Genomic DNA, 18,107 nt, shown 5'->3' with positions numbered 1-18,107 from the left:
CCACACCCAGCTACTTTTTGTATTTTTAGTAGAGATGGGGTTTCACCATCTTGGCCAGGCTGGTCTCGAACTCCTGACCTCAGGTGATCTGCCCGCCTCAGCCTCCCAAAGTGCTGGTATTACAGGCATAAGCCACCGCACCTGGCCTCAATTTTTCTTTTTTAATGGTTAAAAAATACTTTCAAATGTACACAGAGTAAAATTCACTTTTTTTTTTTTTTTTTTTTTGGTATATAGTTCAAATGCATAGAGTCCTATCACCATGACCACAGTCAAGATGGGGAACATCCCATCACTCCCAGAACTCCCCGTGCTGCCCCAGCAACCACTGCTCTGTTCTCCCGCTGCTTTTCCAGCGAGTCCTGGAAGTGGAATCCTGGGAGTCCAGGTTCTTTCGCTGAGCATCGTGATTTGAGGTTCACACACATTGTCGTACGGTTCCTTTTCATTGCTGAGTAGTGTTCCACTGTCTGGATGGACTGTGGTCTATTTATCTATTCACCAGATAAAGGATGTGGGCCATTTCCAGGTTTTTGACGATTATGAATAAGCTGCTGTAACATTCACAGGTGTTTGTGTGAATAGAAGTTTTCACTTCTCTTGGGTGAATACATGGGAGTGGGGTTTCTGGGTGCCGATCGGGTTTCTAGTGGTCTGTAAGTCAGACTTGCTGAGAGGTTTGGCTGGGGAGACGCTCACAGGCACGGTCAGCTCTCACAGTCCTTTCAGCAATGCGGGGATGTTGAGGTCACCTGACGAAGGGGTGAATGCCAGCTGTTCGCCCAACCTGCTCCTGTCCGTTCCTTTTCCCTCAGAGACTCATCGAGGAACGTACATTGGTTTTACTCTCATTTCCTTTCATTTTCATGAATATTAGGAAATGCCAAGATTAGTGAAAGAATGAAAAGATGAGTCAAAATAGCCTAGAAAAGGCTTCAAAGGTCCTCAAACTGGATGATCGAATCTCGAATAATGGAGAATCAACAGTAATGGTCAAGTAAGACCTTTAAAAAATCCACCTTTTTTTTTTTAAGAGATGGAGTCTCGCTATGTTGCTCAGGCTAGTCTCAAACTCCTAGGCTCATCCAGTCCCCCTAGCTTGGCTTCCTACAGTGCTGAGATTGCAGGTGTGAGCCACCCAGCCCAGCCCCAAATCCTTATTATATCCTATTTTTTGCTTCGCATGAAACATATTTATTTTCATCCCACCCTGAACATAACAGCAGAGGGAATCTCATGATTCCTCTACTTTTTTTTTTTGAGATGGAGTCTTGCTCCGTTGCCCAGGCTGGAGTGCAGTGGCATGATCTTGGCTCACTGCAAGCTCCGCCTCCTGGGTTCATGCCATTCTCCCGCCTCAACCTCCTGAGTAGCTGGGACTACGTGAACATATCTCTTGGGGAGCACAATTCAACCCCTACATTCAGTAAGACTCTCTTAGACAGGGCAGGGCAACCTGGTCCTGCACTCCTTTGCCATCCTCTGCTGTCACCCTCGGACCTCAGGCAGGGCAGCCCCTCGCTCTCCCCCATCTCCTCTGTCCAGGCCTCTGAAGTCACCAGTTCTCCATGACCAGCCGTGTCCTGTGGGAGGGAGCTGGGGGGGTGAGCTGGAGCTGCCACTTAGCAGCAGAGTCACAAACTTACTGTTCCTAATGAAGTCCGTCGCTTCCTCCTCCTCTTCCTCCCAGCAATGTCCCTAGTGGTGCCTGCGATGAAAGAAGCTGAACCAAGACATGGAGGGAGATGATTATGGGTTTAGAAAAGTCTCGACAAAAACATATCCTTGGCCGGGCACAGCGGCTCACGCCTATAATCCCAGCACTTTGGGAGGCCGAGGCAGGCGGATCACGAAGTCAGGAGATTGAGACCATCCTGACTAACACGTGAAACCCCGTCTCTACTAAAAATACAAAAAAATTAGCCAGGCGTGGTGGCGGGCGCCTGTAGTCCCAGCTACTTGGGAGGCTGAGGCAGGAGAATGGTGTGAACCTGGGAGGCGGAGCTTGCAGTGAGCTGAGATTGCACCACTGCACTCCAGCCTGGGCGACAGAGCAAGACTCCATCTCAAAAACAAACAAAAACGAGCAAAAAAAAACCTCATATCCTTTTATGACTGGGGTGGTTCTGCCAGGTTCTGCTGGCCCAGTGTCCTCTCCACAGCCCACCCCAGCCCCAGGAACAGCCTCCTGATTTTCCTGTGGCAACTCCCGTCCTCTCAAGGTCATTAGTAGAGTAAGGTTGTCCCTACCCCCAGCTCCCTGTCCCTCTGTCTTCTTTCCACTGCAGGCCAGCCAGCAGAACTCTGCTTTTCTGCAGACCCTGACCAGGAACTTGATTCTGCTTACCTGTCCGGCCCAGGCTGGAGCTACCCCACAGCTGCCAGGGCTGGGTCCTCCAGGCCACCTGCCCATGAGCCAGCCAGGTGAGCACAAAGCATGTCTCCCCCATCCCCTGTCTTGGGTCTGTAGAGACAATAAAATGCCTACCATTGAAAAGGGCACAGTGAGGCCAGGCGCTGTGGCTTATGCCTATAATCCTAGCACTTTGGGAGGCCAAGGCAGGCGGGTCATTTGAGGTCAGGAGTTCGAGACCAGCCTGGCCAACATGGTGAAACACTGTCTCTACTAAAAATAACAAAAATCAGCCAGGTGTAGTGGTGTGCGCCTGTAGTCCCAGCTACTCAGGAGGCTGAGGCAGGAGAATCACTTGAACCCAGGAGGCAGAGGTTACAGTGAGCCAAGATCATGACACTGTACTCCAGCCTGGGCAACAGAGTGAGACTCAGTCTCAAAAAAAAAAAAGGGGGGGGGGGGGCCAGGTGCGGTGGCTCACGCCTGTAATCCCAACACTTTGGGAGGCTTAGGCGGGTGGATCACAAGGTCAAGAGATCAAGACCATTCTGGCTAACACGGTGAAACCCCGTCTCTACTAAAAATACAAAAAATTAGCCAGGCGTGGTGGCGGGTGCCTATAGTCCCAGCTACTCGGGAGGCTGAGGCAGGAGAATGGTGTGAACCCGGGAGGCAGAGGTTGCAGTGAGCCGAGATCACGCCACTGCACTGCAGCCTGGGTGACAGAGCATGACTCCTAAAAAAAAAAAAAGACAATGGCACAGTGCTGAGCCATGGATTTAGGATATCCTATTTCAGGCAAAACAAGTCCAGATTCTCCTGGCTGTGACTCCATGATTTATATGTTTGCAGAATCAGAAGAGTGAGTGACCAAGGTTACAGGTGAGCCTGCAGGAGTAGACACCTTTGGGGGAGAGATTGGAGGAAATGATTTTCTGTATAGATTTTGGGATTATTTCACCTGGTGAACCCTGACATTTGCTCTGACGCCAGCCACCCTCACTGGGTCCTTTGTTCTACCCTGTTCTGTTCCGCCTTCTTCTTTGCCTGTGGGGTTTCTGGGTTTCCATCCTGAGCTCTGAGCCAGGGTCCAACCCAGCAACCTGCGGCCCTGAGGCCCGTAGGTCCCCAGGTGGGCACTCTTGACCTCCTAGGCTTCACTGACCTGCAGGCCTCCTCCCCAGTGACTCATGAACTTGGCTGAGGCACAGCTTTTCAGATCCCTGGGGGCCCCCTCTCTCTTCTCTCCCACGGGGTTCTTATGAAGCTCAAGGGAGAAAATGGTTGACAAACGGTTTTGCAAAACTAGGATTGGTTACCCAATGGGGAAGCTTATTACTGAAGACGCAGATGAGGAACATTCGAGCAGCGCCCCATCAATCTCCTCTGCTGTCAGAATGGCTGGGGGAGGGGCGGTGGGACCCAGGCCATCAGGAACGGGATGCCAAAGACCCAGAGGTTCTCAAACACCTCGTCCGCCGTGGCCCTTCCTGTCCGGCCTCCAGGGGGCACCAGATCTCCACCCAGTGTGTGACACTACCCCACCCCTCACCAATCCCTCAGCCAGATTCTAGCAGAGGGGAGAGAGCCAGGGGCCCTGGGGACCCAGGGGTGAGAAAGGGGCTGGCAGAGAGCACGGCGTCCACCCAGGGTCAGGTTCAGGGCTGCATTGATGTGTGGTCAGGGTGCGACACAGAATTCTGCAAGATTCAGAACATCTCTCAATCACCACATTTTCAGAAAATGGATGAAAAGCTGATCAAACAGACGTTTGATGCCAGGATGAAGAGAAGCTGGATCTTGCACCATGGAGCTGGAGGCAAAGTGCGGGCTGGAGTTCTCCACAGCTGGAGCAGGAGTCCTCTGTCATCCATCAAGCGGGAAATGCAAGAAGGCTCCTCGGTGCCTCCTCCTTGCAAGCCCAGCTGCTGAGAGCCCGGGGTGTGCAGGGGCGGGTTCAGCCAGGGCAGCAGGACTCTGGAAGCTGGGCTTGCTGGTCCAAGAAACTTGGAACACAGTCCGGTTTGCAGTTCCGCTCAGAATCCCGATTCAGAAACGCCTCCCCTTCTCCATGCCTGGGGAGATAGGTGAACTCCTAAACTGGGCTCCCGGGGCCACCCCAGCAAAACCCTGAATGATGGAATTGCCCAGGTAGAAGCTGGCTGGCCTGTTAGCAAGACTAACCCCACACTCGCCCATGCCCTATTCTAGTTCACAGGGCACTTTTGTGGCGGGGGAATATGAACTATTCTTGCTAATGAGGATGGTGAAGCTCACAGGACCTTCACTTGTCTAAGGCCCCACAGTTAGAAGCAGCAGAGCTGGGCCTTTAACCCAGATCCCCTGCCTCCAAGTCCTGGAACAGCTGTTTCAGAGGCTGAGCCTTCTGAGATGGTAAAACTAACAGGAGTTTGGCTGCTGAACCCTCTTTGGGGCACTTTCTCTAGAACAGCCAAAAGTGGTCCCCAGACTTCACCTGCTTCTATGTTCCTGCTAAGTCAGTGTCATTCAGTAAAAAGAAAGTCTTTTTTTTTCCTGCTGAACTGCACTATGTAATCGCAATGTGTTCATATGTCATGTTTCTGTAAAGTTCGCAAAGGTGAGACATGAGTTAGTCACACCAAGCCAGCTTGGTGGCGTAGCACATGCTTGTAGTCCCAGCTACTCAGGAGTCTGAGGTGGGAGGATGGCTTGAGACCTGCAATTCAAAGCTGTGATGAGCAAGGATTGCACCACTGCACTCCAGCCTGGGTTAGAGTGAGACCTGTCTCTAAAAAAACAAAAAAAGAATCCAACCTGGGCAACGTAGTGATAGACTCCATCTCTAAATATACATGTATATCTATGATTAAGGTTTTTAAAAATAATAAAAGTAACTCAGTTAAGTCTCTTTCCACTCTGATTCCCCGCCTTCCCCCTTCCCATCCAGTTGGATGGTGTTGAACTGGCTGTGGGTATTTTGAGAGAAGTTGATATGGAAATAGTTCAGAATTCAGGGGTATTTCGTGTGGTTCACGGTTCTATCCATGTGGAGCTCAGTCATTGGCCATCCAAGGGTACAGATGGCTTCCAGGAACACTCCCACCAATGAACGAAGGAGAATGAATACAATGATCATGATGAAAAAAGATTTAAATTTCTTGCTGATTTGCCATAAAATATTGACACCAGCAAAGACAACATAAAACTCAGAACAGGTCTCTGTGATGAGAGCATCAAAGCCTCGCTTGGTAACCAGTGTGGTCCAGCCAAGGAGCATTTAAGGTCAGGTCCCACATGAGAAAACTTGACACAGCCATGCCCTGAACTCTTCCTGCTACCCTATCAAAGAAATTTGATCAAAGTTTGTGTTTTCTCTATAGAATATGGCATTACAAAATCCTTGTTGTACAAGGAAGTGATCAGGGTATAGAAAAACATAGGGAAGCCAGGTGCGGTGGCTCAAGCCTGTGATCCCAGCACTTTGGGAAGTCGAGGCAGGCAGATCACCTGAGGTCAGGAGTTTCAGACCAGCCTGGCCAATGTGGTGAAACCCTGTCTCCACTAAAAAATAAAAAAGCTGGGCATGATGTGGGCACCTGTAATCCCACCTGTAATCGGGAGGCTGAAGCAAGAGAATCACTTGAACCCAGGAGGCGGAGTTTGCAGTGAGCCAAGATCGCACCACTGCACTCCAGCCTGGGTACAAGAACAAAACTTTGTCTCAAAAAAAAGAAAAAGAAAAACATAGGGAATGCATATTAGAGGTGGTTGAGTTGTTGATACAAAATGCCCTGTTATGTTTCTGAGTGGCTTGATGTTTCTAAAATTTGTAGTGTGATTGGTATTCTTCTTAGAATGGGCAGTTAAAAAATCACTGTCGGCCTGGCGTGTTGGCTCACATCTGTAATCCCAGCACTTTGGGAGACAGAGACAGGCGGATCACGAGGTCAGGAGATCGTGACCATCCTGGCTAACAAGGTGAAACCCCGTCTCTACTAAAAATACGAAAAAATTAGCCAGGCGTGGTGGCGGGCACCTGTAGTCCCAGCTACTTGGGAGGCTGAGGCAGGAGACTGGCGTGAACCCGGGAGGTGGAGCTTGCAGTGAGCCAAGATCCCGCCATTGCACTCCAGCCTGGGTGACAGAGCAAGACTCCATCTCAAAAACAAAACAAAACAAAAAAATTCACTGTCACGCCTAATTTTGGTTTTGTAATTATGTTTTTTGTTTTATTTTGTTTTGTTTTTAAGTGAGAGTCCTCTTGAAACTGTGTAAGCCTCAGATACCATAAATCCAACTCCCTCTGTGCTGTAAACAGGTGGTTTATAGAAAAAAGGGGGTTTGAGAGCCAGAGATATCTGGGTCCGAATCCTGGTTCAACCTCCTCGCCCTGAGAATCCTGGGTGACTTGCTTGTTGCAGACTCAAGTTCTTTGTCTATAAAATGGGGATAACCTGCCTGACCAACATGGAGAAACCCCATCTCTACTAAAAATACAAAATTAGCCAGGCGTGGTGGCGCATGCCTGTAATCCCAGCTACTCGGGAGGCTGAGGCAGGAGGATCGCTTGAACCCCGGAGGCAGAGGTTGTGATGAGCTGAGATCACGCCATTGCATTCCAGCCTGGGCAACAAGAGTGAAACTCCGTCTCAAAAAAAAGGGGGGGGGGGGATAATCTGAGCTCCACAGGGGGCTGTGAGGTCTGGTGTGTGTGCAGCATCTGGAGGACTCTGGAGTCCTTCACCTCCATCATTCTTTGCCGCTCCCCTCGATCCTTCCTGCTCTGTGGCCCACCCTGTGGTCTCCATGCCTTCTGATGGGTGCAGGGCTGTTACCCTGGCCAGGCGTCCTCAGGGAGAGTAGATCTCAGGGCCTGATCATGTCTTTTTCTAAATCAAAATGATGAGTGTACAATCTCAGCCACTGAGAAAGGTGCTGGGATGAGGATGGGACAGAGGGGAAGGGCAGTCGAGGGGTCTTCCAAAACAGCTCCCTGCCTAAGGGTCACCCCAAATGGGTCCCTGCGGGGAAGGAAGGGCCTTGCTGTGAGGGAAGCACAGGTGGTTCAGCATCACAAGACACCCACAAGACAACCATGTAGGGATGGCGCCCACATGTCAAGAGTAAGGAAGGGCCTCCTGGGGCCCAGAAGGGGCACGGCAGAGGGCTTCCTGCAGCAGGCTGGCTCTGACCCCAGCTGGAAGGAAATGGGGGACCCGAAAGGAGCCAGGGGTCTCCCAGGAGCCATGTGTCCATGGGGAGGGGACCACAGTTCCACCGACCTCCATTCTGGTTAGACTCCATCTGGACACAGGGAATGCAAGCTGGGGGATCCCCCATGGAGAAGGGTCTGGAAGCCATGTTGGGAGGACCAGCAGGACCAGGGATGTCCTGGCCTGGAGAAGGGGAGGCTGGGCAGCCACAAACCCCCATCTACACCTACCAGAGATGCTGGGGAGAAATTCCCAGGGAAAGGGCTGTTCACCAGGCCAGGCTGTGGGCAGTGGGGGAACACAGCAGAGGGAGTGGGCAGGGGACCAAGCTGCGGGGCCTCGGGCAAACCAGGGACCCTGTAGGGAGGGGCTGGTGACCCAGGAAACCCCTCCTTCCCCTAGCCTGCCTCCTGGGCTTCCGGGCCTGCGTCCAGGTGGCTGGGCCTCGCCTGTGCAACCCAAAGTGAGGGGATAGGAGGGTCCAGCAGGGTCTTCTCCTTCCAGGTGCTCTCAGCGCTTGCCCGGGTCTCCCTTAACACCCATGGAGTTGGACGAAGAGAGAACCTGGATCTGAAGCCACCTGCCCTTTCTCCTCTACCTGCTGGCCAGCACCTTCCTATCTAGGGCCAAACGCAGATTGTGACCTCCACTTTCCACAAGCCAGTGTGACCCAGGCCCTACTTATCTTCTATTAAATTTAGTAGAATCCACCAAGGTGCCCTTTCCACCTGCACATTAAAGGAAAGGGCTCCACCTTCATGTGTTCATTCAAGAGATTCCTGGGATTGGGCCTAAGCACCTGCAGAGAGGAAGGGGGAACTGCTGCAGGTCGCGGGGGCAAGTGAGGGGCTGCAGCGAGCTCCTGTCTAGCTGGGAGGCACAGACATTTCTCGACGTTATCCCCAGGCAGTGTGCCTGATCCTAGGATTCGAACCCCAGCCCCACCTCCACTGGCCATGTCGCCTTGAAACAGCAACTTCCCTTCTCTGAGCCACAGATTCCTCATCCGCAAATTGCAGACACAATAGCACCTGCCTCGCAGCGTGGCTTAGAGAACAGACTCAGCCAAGTGTCTGGCAAGTAATCCTTTCCTACCTGATGCCACCTCTTCCTCATCTTGCCCTCACCCTCAGTCAGTGGCCATGCCCAGCAGCTGGTGGCCCAGGGCCCAGAAGGGAGTCGGAAGGCTGTGGCCACCTGGAGCCAGGCCCCGGGGTGGGTGACCAAGGGCCTCCCGCCCACTCCTAGGCCAGCTGCTCCTGGCAAGTGCCCAAGTCCCCATCCCACAGGCAGCTCAGAGATGGCCTGGCCCCATGCTCCCTGTGTGACACAAAGTCAGCAGACACCGGGAGGAAAGAAAGGAAAAGGGAAGCCCAAGAGAAACAGTGACTCAGGCACAGGCTCCCTTCCAGGCAGACGAAAAAGCCCAAAACACTTTCCTGTTGCCCCAGGGGAGTTTCCTGGGGAGGGAGCTTCTGACAAGTGAAGCCTTCGTGTGACCTGCTGGAAAGATCACAGTCCAGAGATTCAAAGGCGGATTTTCCCTTCCTCTGATTCTATTCCAAGGATGCAGGACAGGCCGGGATTATTGTTGATCTGCGCGCCCCTGGGAGATTTCTGGTCCTAAAACAGCATCTCGCCTGTATTCCCAGCTACTCAGGAGGCTGAGGCAGGAGAATTGCTTGAACCCGGGAGGCGGAGGTTGCAGTGAGCCGAGATGGCACCGTTGCACTCCAGCCTGGGCAACAAGAGTAAAACTCTGTCTCAAAAAAATTAACAAACAAACAAACAAACAAAAACAAAGCAGTATCTCTTCAGTGTTGCGGGGCATTTTGTACAGAACCGACCTTGGAGTCCAATAAGCGCAGGAAGTGTCTAACTTCCCAAGGAGCTGCCTCCTGGAGAATGTCGCTCCCACTCAGAAACCAGATTATAAATGACGTCGGGCTACTGGGAACTGCCTGAAAGCTTCTGAACTCTGAATGCAGCTGCAAATCTGTACATGTGAAATGAAAACAGTAAAAATCGATACTAGTAGCAATATCAGTAATTTCTGAACAGAAAAAATAAATGGTTTTATGCATCTGACTGTGGCTGCTGGAGAGAGAAGACAGTTTTCATCAGAGGAGGCCCAGGGGAGGAGGGAGGCCTTCTCATTCCACTTCCCCTGGGTCCCTCTCCAGCCTCTGCCTCTCAGCCAGGAAGGAACACCCCAGTCCCTCCTGCGAGCACTCTTGTCTAGTCCCGGAAGCTGCTTTTTTTTCTTTGTTTTTTTTAAGACAGAGGTTCACTCTTGTTGCCCAGGCTGGAGTGCAATAGCGCATGGCTCACCGCAACCTCCACCTCCCGGGTTCAAGCGATTTTCCTGCTTCAGCCTCCTGAGTAGCTGGGATTACAGGCCTGCCACCACACCTGGCTAATTTTGTATTTAATTGGTGGAGACGGTGTTTCTCCATGTTGGTCAGGATGGTCTCAAACTCCTGACCTCAGGTGATCAGCCTGCCTCAGCCTTCCAAAGTGCTGGGATTACAGGCATGAGCCAGCACGCCCGGCCTAAAACTACTTTTCTATCAACATCTTCCTGTTTGCAGAGTGCTCTCAATTCAATTACTTCCATTGTTCTTCACTAAACCCTTACAAAGTGGGTATTTCACCCCCATTTTGTGGATGCAGAAACTGCCCCCCACTCCAATGCCTGAGGAGACAAGGCTGGGATGCAAACTCAGCTCACACCAGATCCCCTGCCCTTCCCAGGACACAGCGCTGACCCTCCAAGGAGGAGGGAGAGGGGAGGGAGCGGGGAAGGAAGGGAGGGAGGGCAGGTGGGGGGCAGAAGCGAGGGAGGAGGGAGGAAGTGGGAAGGAGGCCGAAGAAGTGAGAAGTGGGGGAACAGAGACGGGGAGAGAATATCAAACTGGTCCCAGATTTGAGAGGTGCTTCGAGCAGTTTCTGAAGTGGGAGAGCCAGGGTCTGTTTAAATGCATATTTCCTGGCCCTACAACTCTCTGGGGTGGAACCAGCGTCTGCAGATTAGTGGCAGCCACACACCCTCTGCCCACGGGAGACTGAGGCTCTGGTCTCACAGAACCTGAGAACTGTGGGTGAGGAACCATGAATAGCCTCAGGAGAGGTTAATTGCTTCCTTAATTAGCTGAACCCGCTCTGGGGAGCCCTGCCCGGAAAGTCCCAGGTGCTGGGAAGGATGGGACCGGCTTGCCTGGCGGCCAATAACCGTCTCCGCTGGAGGCTGCCCTAGAGGAGACTGCGCGGCGTTCCCAGCAGAAACAGCACGAGGGGAAAGGGCCGGGCCACCGGGGTGCCCAGGAAGGGATCTAAAGAGGCGAGCTGAGGTCCTGCAGCCGCCACGCCCTGCACCCCATACCCACAGCCCTCCGCCGGCACATTCTTGGTTCTGCCTGCACCGGACACCCCCGGAACCCCCACTGCCCTATCCCACTGCCCCTCAAGCTCTATTCTGATCTTGCTGGGCAGTGGCCTCAGGGCAGCCCAGGAGCCCTAGAGGGGGAAAAAGGGTCACGGAGACGAAATCTCAGGTGAGGGCGTTCCCATGTCTACCACCAGGTGGCACCATCAGCACAGGCCAACCCTGGGGCTGTCCTGCGTGGCCGGGAGGGGAAGTGGGTGGCCCTGTGAGTGGGGCATTTGGTGGCTCTGGCGTCTGCTGTCTGAGGGTCTCCTGGTTCTGTGCTCGTCTCTTTCAGGGACACGGTTGTGTCAAGGGCCCGAGCCTCCCAGAACCTTGGCACATGGTGGATGTGAAATAAATGTTGAAAATTGCGGGCCGGGTGTGGTGGGTCATACCTGTAATCCGAGCATTTTGGGAGGCCGAGGCGGGCAGATCACTTGAGGTCAGGAGTTCGAGACCAGCCTGGCCAACATGGTAAAACCCCGTTTCTACTAAAAAATACAAACATTAGCCGGGTGTGGCAGTGAGCGCCTATAATCCCAGCTACTTGGGAGGCTGAGGCAGGAGAATCACTTGAACCTGGGAGGAGATTGCAGTGAGCCAAGATCACATCACTGCACTCCAGGCTATGCGACAGAGCAAGACTTCATGTCAAAAAAAAAAAAATAGAAAAAGAAAAAAAAAATCATGCCACCTTTTGTTTTTTGTTTCTTCCAGATCTTGAAGATTCCTTTTGGTGTGGCGGGATTGGGGAGTGGGCATTAGCTCCTTGCTGCCTCCCGAGTATAGCAGGGGACTGTGGTATGTGTCCAGTAGGAAAGCCCTGGCCCCGTCTGTGACCTCAAGCAGGTGAGTCACTCTGTTTTTCTCCCTCACTAATTATGTCAGCTGAGGTGTATAATATCTGCCCTCATTAAAGGACCAGGTGAATTGCAGGAGAGCACAGTGGTTAAAGCCAGGTCCTGGGAGCTGGAGCCCTTGTTCCACTGTGTCCTCGCTGTGTGGCCTTGGGCAAGTGGCTTGTGTTCTCTGAACTCCAGTTTCCCCATCTGCGAAGCAGGAGCAGTCATAACACCTCCCATACAAGGTTTCTGTGAGGGCCGAAGTACAAGAAAAGCCTTTAGAACTGTGTCTGGCATCAAACAAATGCTTAAGAGCCAAAAATACAAGCAGCTGAAACTGAGAGGGGATTCTGGAGACAAGCCAGGCCAGGCTTCCAGCCCAGGCAGCCTGCGGGCAGATGGCCTCCAGGTGGGTCTGCCTGCCTCTGGTGGGGTCAGCACCACCCAGCTGCAGGGCCACTGTGAGGCACAAGACGGCCCCAGAGGCAAACCCGGCTGCTCCTAGGATGGAGGCTGCCCTTTTTGACAGTGGGGGTGTTTGAGAGAGAGGATGGATCACCCCCTGAGTACCCTGCAACCCTTTTTGCCTCAGCGAAGCCAGCTCAGAGGGTCATTCTGAGGGTCCCCTCCTGCTGGTCGGCTCAACTCCTCTCGGTGCTGGAGTCTTTGGGGAGGAAGGAAGTGATTTCTGCAGCTGCAGCGGGGAGCTGAGGGGTCCCCTTCCCATGGCCCTTCTGCTTCCTGTGCAGAAAGGAACCACGAAGAGCTCAGGACCTCACTGTGTCCCGACTGGAGGCCCCTCAGCCGCCACTCGCTCTCTGGGGCATTTGAAAATCCTGGATTGAGGCTAGGTGCGGTGGCTCACGCCTGTAGTCCTAGCACTTTAGGAGGCCAAGGCGGGCAGATCACCTGAGGTCAGGAGTTGGAGACCAGCCTGGCCAACATGGTGAAACCCCATCTCTACTAAAAGTACAAAAATTAGCCAGGTGTGGTGGCAGGCGCCTTTAATCCCAACTACTTGGGAGGCTGAGGCGGGAGAATCGCTTGAACTAGGGAGGCAGAGGTTGCAGTGAGCGGAGATCGCACCATTGCACTCCAGCGTAGGCAACAAGAGCAAAATTCTGTCTCCAGAAAAGAAAAAGCAAACAGAGGCCAGTGACTGTGGTCTCATTTGGAAAGCCTTAGTCTTAGCGTGGAGGAGGCCTCTGAGGACTGCAGGGGACGCCTGGTCTCCCCCATTTCCCCACCCAGCTGCCACCTCCTTCAGGGCTGCCACCTGCTCCATGAAGCCCTCCTGGGCAGCCACTCAGAAATTACTTTAACCTCCCTGATCCTCAGTTTCCTCCTCTGTAAAATGGAGGTGATTAGAGTGCCTGCCCCATAGGGCTGCAGTGAGGATCAAACTGGCAAGGAGAGCAGGTCCCCTGGAGCAGTGTCAGGCGCTTGGAAGCTGCCCGGAGCTGCTCTGTCATTGCTTCACTCTGCTGAGGTTGCTGTACCCCTACTCCAGGCGCAGGCTTCCCAGGAACCTTGGCTCTTTCACTTCTACGGCCTCTGTGAGGCCAGGGCCCAGGACAGGGCAGGTGTTCAGTATGCTGTGAGGCATAGATGCACGGACAAATGGGTGGATGGATGGAGGCCTGGGCCAAAGCCAGTGTCTGAGAGGTGTGGTCCCCCAGGGACCTCACCTGCAAATTCAGCTGCCAAGGCCTAGCTCGAAAGCTGTGCCGCTGCAGCTGCCCCTGGGATGCCCACAGAGCCTCCTTCCATTCCTCTGCTCCGCCTTCAGCCTTTGGGGCCTCTACTGTTTATTCATAGCTCCGGCTGAGGGCACAGAAGAGGAAGCACATGAGAGGTGCTAGAAAGTTTTGGTAGAAATGAGGCTCCTGGATGTGCTGCGGTTTTATTTCTATCCCCCTGGCTCCCGAGGAGGATCAGGGCCAGACACGAGGCCCCGACAGCACAGCCAGGGCTGCTGGGCTCCTTGCCAAGGCCTATCCCTGCCTCTCCCCAGGAGGCTGCGCGGCTGCAGAGCGTCTCAAACTCGGCAATGAGCTGGGACCCTCAGTTGCTTCTTGTCCAGTCATGTCTGCGCTCCGCGGCCCAGGGCCTGCCTGGGGAGTGTGCAGGCCTTCTCTCACCCTGCCTCCCAGAGCCCTACCCCTGCCCCAAGGCTTCCTGTGCACCAGCGTGATGTTCGGCACCTGCCTTCACATCGAGCCTGGAGGAAGGCTTCTCCCTGCCTTACGCTCACGCATCCATCCATTCATGCACCCCCTGGGCCAGCCTCAAGGAGGAGAGGGGAGGAAGACAGACAGCCAACTCAGGCAGGCAAGCGTGGAAACCAGGTGTGCAGCAGGCTAGACCAAGACTCAGAGGCAGCAGAACTCCGGGGAGTCCGGGGTACAGAGCTGGAGTGTGGGGGGCACCGTGACGGGCTGAGGGGCTTGTCTAAGAGGCAGGGGCAGTGAGCTGGCACAGGGGCAGGAGCAGAGGCGGCACCGGTATTGCAAGAGCAGGCTCCCTTGTTCCGAGGCAGTTTGGCATTCAGCTGCCTCCCAGTGCCAAGTCGTAACGAGACTTGTGGAGGCACAGACCGATGCTTTCCCAGTGCTCCCTGTGTGCCCTGAGGCACTGACATGAGGTCTATCACCATGGCATCGAGGTGCTTAGACAACCTGCTACCCCCAGGAGCCGGGAATAGCGTGAAGCAGCCAATCTGCATCTCACTGTGACATATGTGAGCATGTATCACTGTGATGGATCAACAGTCAATACCACTGGGGTCCCCGCCTGCCCCCTGCGCGGTAGGAAACATCTCCTGTTCATATGTCTTCCTCCCCCAGTGGGCGGCCCCCGCTCTTGCCAGCCTCCCAGTGATCATGGCATTGGTGGAAATGTCTTTTGGCTTTCATTGTCCATGTTTGGAGCAGCCCAGGGAAAAGCGTGTGTGCAAAGAACTGAAATGGACCTCACGATGCCGTCACCGGGGGCTGCAGCCAGACACACCTGAGCAAACAGTGGGGGAGTGGGAGGAGGCTCGGACATCACACCACTGGCAGTTCAAATGCTCACCCCATGGACCTGCCCTGATCCTGGGCAAGTTGTTTTGCCTCCTGGGGCTGAGGTCTTCTCTTTTGTACAATTGGGATCATCATATTTATCTGGTGAGTGAAGGGACACCTGCAGAGAAGGGAGGTAAGCGCTCAGCACAGGCTGAAACGCAGCCATCTTCCCGCCTGCGTCCTCCACGTACCAGGTGCCTCCAGTTCCACCAGCCATCACCACACCCCAGCCCCTTTCCTCTGCCACTCCAGACATGCAGGCAGACGTGTGGGTGCCAAGGGTGAGAGGCTCCCAGTCTGCTGGGGAAGGGGGTCCCAGCAGCAAACAATTCCCGTCCCAGGCTGATGCTGCTAGAAGTGAGAGCAGGGGCTGTGACTTGCAGCCAATGGGGAAACAGTTCAAGGGTCTCACAGGTGGGAGGTTGAGTGAGCTAAGCTTTACGGAAGCCACAGGGAGGAGCTGACGCTAGAGATGGACCAGAGAGGGGGCGTCCCCTGGGCCTCTGCAGGGGACCCACAGAGGCTCTCGCTGGGTGAATGATGGGCAGCCTGCCTTTCACCCGCCCTGGGTGTTTGGCCCTCTCTAGGGCTGGGAACATGAGGCTCCTGCCTTTCACCCCAGCCTTCCTACCGCCCCCCACCCAAAAACCTACTCTTTGGTAAACACATTATTAAGGGATTCTCGGAATATTTTAGAGAAGTTTGTGTGAACATGTTTGTGGTCGTTTTAAAAGTGTTTCAGAAGTGAGAGGCTAAACCAAGGCCTGAAGTTCCTCATGGAAATCCTGTGACCCCTCTGCACGGTTACCAGTGTCTGCTGGACGGGGCCCCCGCTGGAAAGGGGCCGAGATGGGGTGAAACCCACCAGGAGTTGGACTGGGGAGGCTTGGGTCCCCATCTCCAGCTCTTCTTCTAGCCGTGTGGCCTGGACCAGTCTCAGTGCTGGGTTCTTCATCTGGCGGCCACCCAGCCGGGCTGTTCCGGCCTTGCTTCTGAGCGGAAGGTCAGGCGTGCCAGGGAGGAGCTTTGTGGGGAAAGCAAAGGGGAAGCTGTCAGCGCCCGCTGTCCCCTCCTGTGAACTCAAGAGTTGCCGCGGACAAGCAGGCCCCCAGATGGAGAGCCAGCCTCCGAGGTGGCGGGCCCTGCCGGACCCCCCACGCCCTCCTGGGCCTCCTGCAGCCCCCCGGCTCCTCCTTGGCCTGCTGCTGCTGCTGCTGCCCGGGACCCTACGACTGGCAGGTAGTGTCTGTCCTCCTTCTCTCTACTCTCTGGCTCCAGAACATCAGAGCGGCTTTCATCCCGCCCGGCGCAGCTAATTCCCAGGGACCTGTCTCTGGGGATTTGCTGGTTGTCGTTTGAACGCTGCAGACTTCACAGGGGAAGCCTTCTGGGACCGAGAAGATGTTTAGCTAATACCTTGCCAAGGTGGCTTTTGAAGGGGAGAGGGACAGCGCTCTCCCCCTCGCTGCTGTCACAGCTTCCCCCCAGCAGTCTGGCCTCCTGGCCCTTAAACAAGGAGGGTGGGCGCCGTATGGCTGGGGTTGGGGGCAGGGCAGTGGGGAGGGACAGCTCCCCACCCAAGGAACCTCACGTGGCTGCTGCGGTAGAGCCTGCGTTGAACCTAGCAAGTGGCGGGGCTACTCTGGGTTGTTGCTGGCATTGTTGGGGGGGGGGGGGGGGGATACCAGGGCCAACCACAGGGCGCCGCGCCCAGAGGCACAAAACTGTCAGTCACTAGAAAGGGTCGCACCTCCCAGTTCCTAAAATACAACCAGAGGCCAAGTGTTTTAGGATGCAAGTGTATCTTTCCAGGCCAGCGGCGCTCCTTTCCTGGTCCCAGGCTCTCTCAGAAGCTGGGTGGCCAGGATCCGAGCCAGGCTGTGGGGTAGGTGGCCTCAGGGCCAGTTCATTAGGCCAGGGAAGGCCCAGGAGGGTCCTGTTCCAGGGCTGTCAGCACCAGGGCTCAGTGAGTTCTGCCAGATTCTCTCTGCTCCTCCTTGACCGGGCAGCAGCCAGCCCTCCCTCTGGCCAAAGGGTGGCCTCCACTGTGGAGACAGGGTGCCTTCCTTTCTATTCTCTTAGAGCTTATGAGGCTTCCAGGAGCTTCCCCCACCCCGTCCTGCTGCACCCCCTCTCATTACCGCGAATTAGGCTTTATGGAGCCCTTAGCAGGGCACACTGGCCACCCTCACAGCACCCCTTGGGGTCCCTATTGTTCTCACCTGCACCATTTTAAGGACAGGAAAAAGGAGGCCCAGGGAAGCCAGTTCATTTGCTCAAGGCCTAGCCAGTAAGTAGAGGCCAGCCTCAGCCCCTGGCCAGCCTCAGCCCCGAGCTGGGCCCCTCGGCCAGTAGGCTCAGAGGCTCCTCTTACTTGCAAAGAATGTTCTTCACCGAAACTTACCCTGGGGAGGCAACGGCTGACCTGTGTGTACCTTCCCAGGCTGGAGCCCAGAGCCCTAGGATACCATCTCTTTTAATCCTGTGCATGCCTCCCCCCAACATCCCAGACAGTCGGTGCAAACACAGCCAGACCCCGGAAACGCAGCCTGTTAGTGTCAGTGTGTCTCAACTCAGTCATTCTTAACTTAATTTCCCCCCAATTCCCATCCTTTCCCTTTGTGTGGGTCCTCCTCCCCAAAAGACACCCAGCACACCCTGGTAACCAAGCAGTAAAAGAGGCTTTGCGGGGTGTTACTGAGGAAAAGCTCTTTTGTAACAATCTCAACTACAAACAAAAACAGATTCCCAGTGCCATCTCCTCCCACCCGGTGTTGCAACAAACATTACATAAAAGAGAAACTGCTCTTTCACAAGAGGTGAAAACACCCTTATGGTGTCCTAGAGTCCCTTGGAGCAGCAGACAGACCCCCACCCACGCTTTTTTTTTTTTTGAGACAGAGTTTCACTCTTGTCACCCAGGCTGGAGTGAGTGCAGTGGCGCCATCTTGGTTCACTGCAACCTCCCCATCCTGGGTTCAAGCAATTCTGCTGCCTCAGCCTCCGAAGTAGCTGGGATTACAGGCATGCACCATCATGCCTGGCTAATTTTTGTATTTTTAGTAGAGACAGGGTTTTGCCATGTTGGCCAGGCTGGTCTTGAACTCCTGACCTCAGGTGATCTATCCGCCTCAGCCTCCCAAAGTTCTGGGATTATAGGCGTGAGCCACTGTGCCCGTCCTGTTTTATTTATTTATTTATTTATTTATTTATTTATTTATTTAT

The 18,107-nt window shown here is 54.3% G+C and overlaps 1 protein-coding gene across 3 annotated transcripts in view; it reads left to right on the top strand.

The window, feature by feature from the left end:
- The first annotated feature begins 15,734 nt into the window (after nucleotides 1-15,734).
- The window catches only part of NFAM1 (NFAT activating protein with ITAM motif 1), a 51,762-nt gene continuing 49,389 nt past the window's right edge, over nucleotides 15,735-18,107 (top strand). The window contains exon 1 of one of the 3 annotated variants that reach the window (XM_023221838.2): nucleotides 15,735-16,121. In XM_023221838.2, the coding sequence (XP_023077606.1) occupies nucleotides 15,995-16,121 (127 nt within the window). In that variant the 5' untranslated portion in view covers nucleotides 15,735-15,994. The remainder of the gene's footprint in view (nucleotides 16,122-18,107) is intronic. The other 2 variants (XM_023221839.2, XM_023221836.2) reach the window with 2 other exon arrangements.

This window comes from Piliocolobus tephrosceles, chromosome 19 (assembly GCF_002776525.5).
Source record: "Piliocolobus tephrosceles isolate RC106 chromosome 19, ASM277652v3, whole genome shotgun sequence".
Taxonomy (NCBI): domain Eukaryota; kingdom Metazoa; phylum Chordata; class Mammalia; order Primates; family Cercopithecidae; genus Piliocolobus; species Piliocolobus tephrosceles.
The sequence above is the reverse complement of the archived record's forward strand: the minus strand, read 5'-3'. Positions and strand labels throughout refer to the sequence as shown.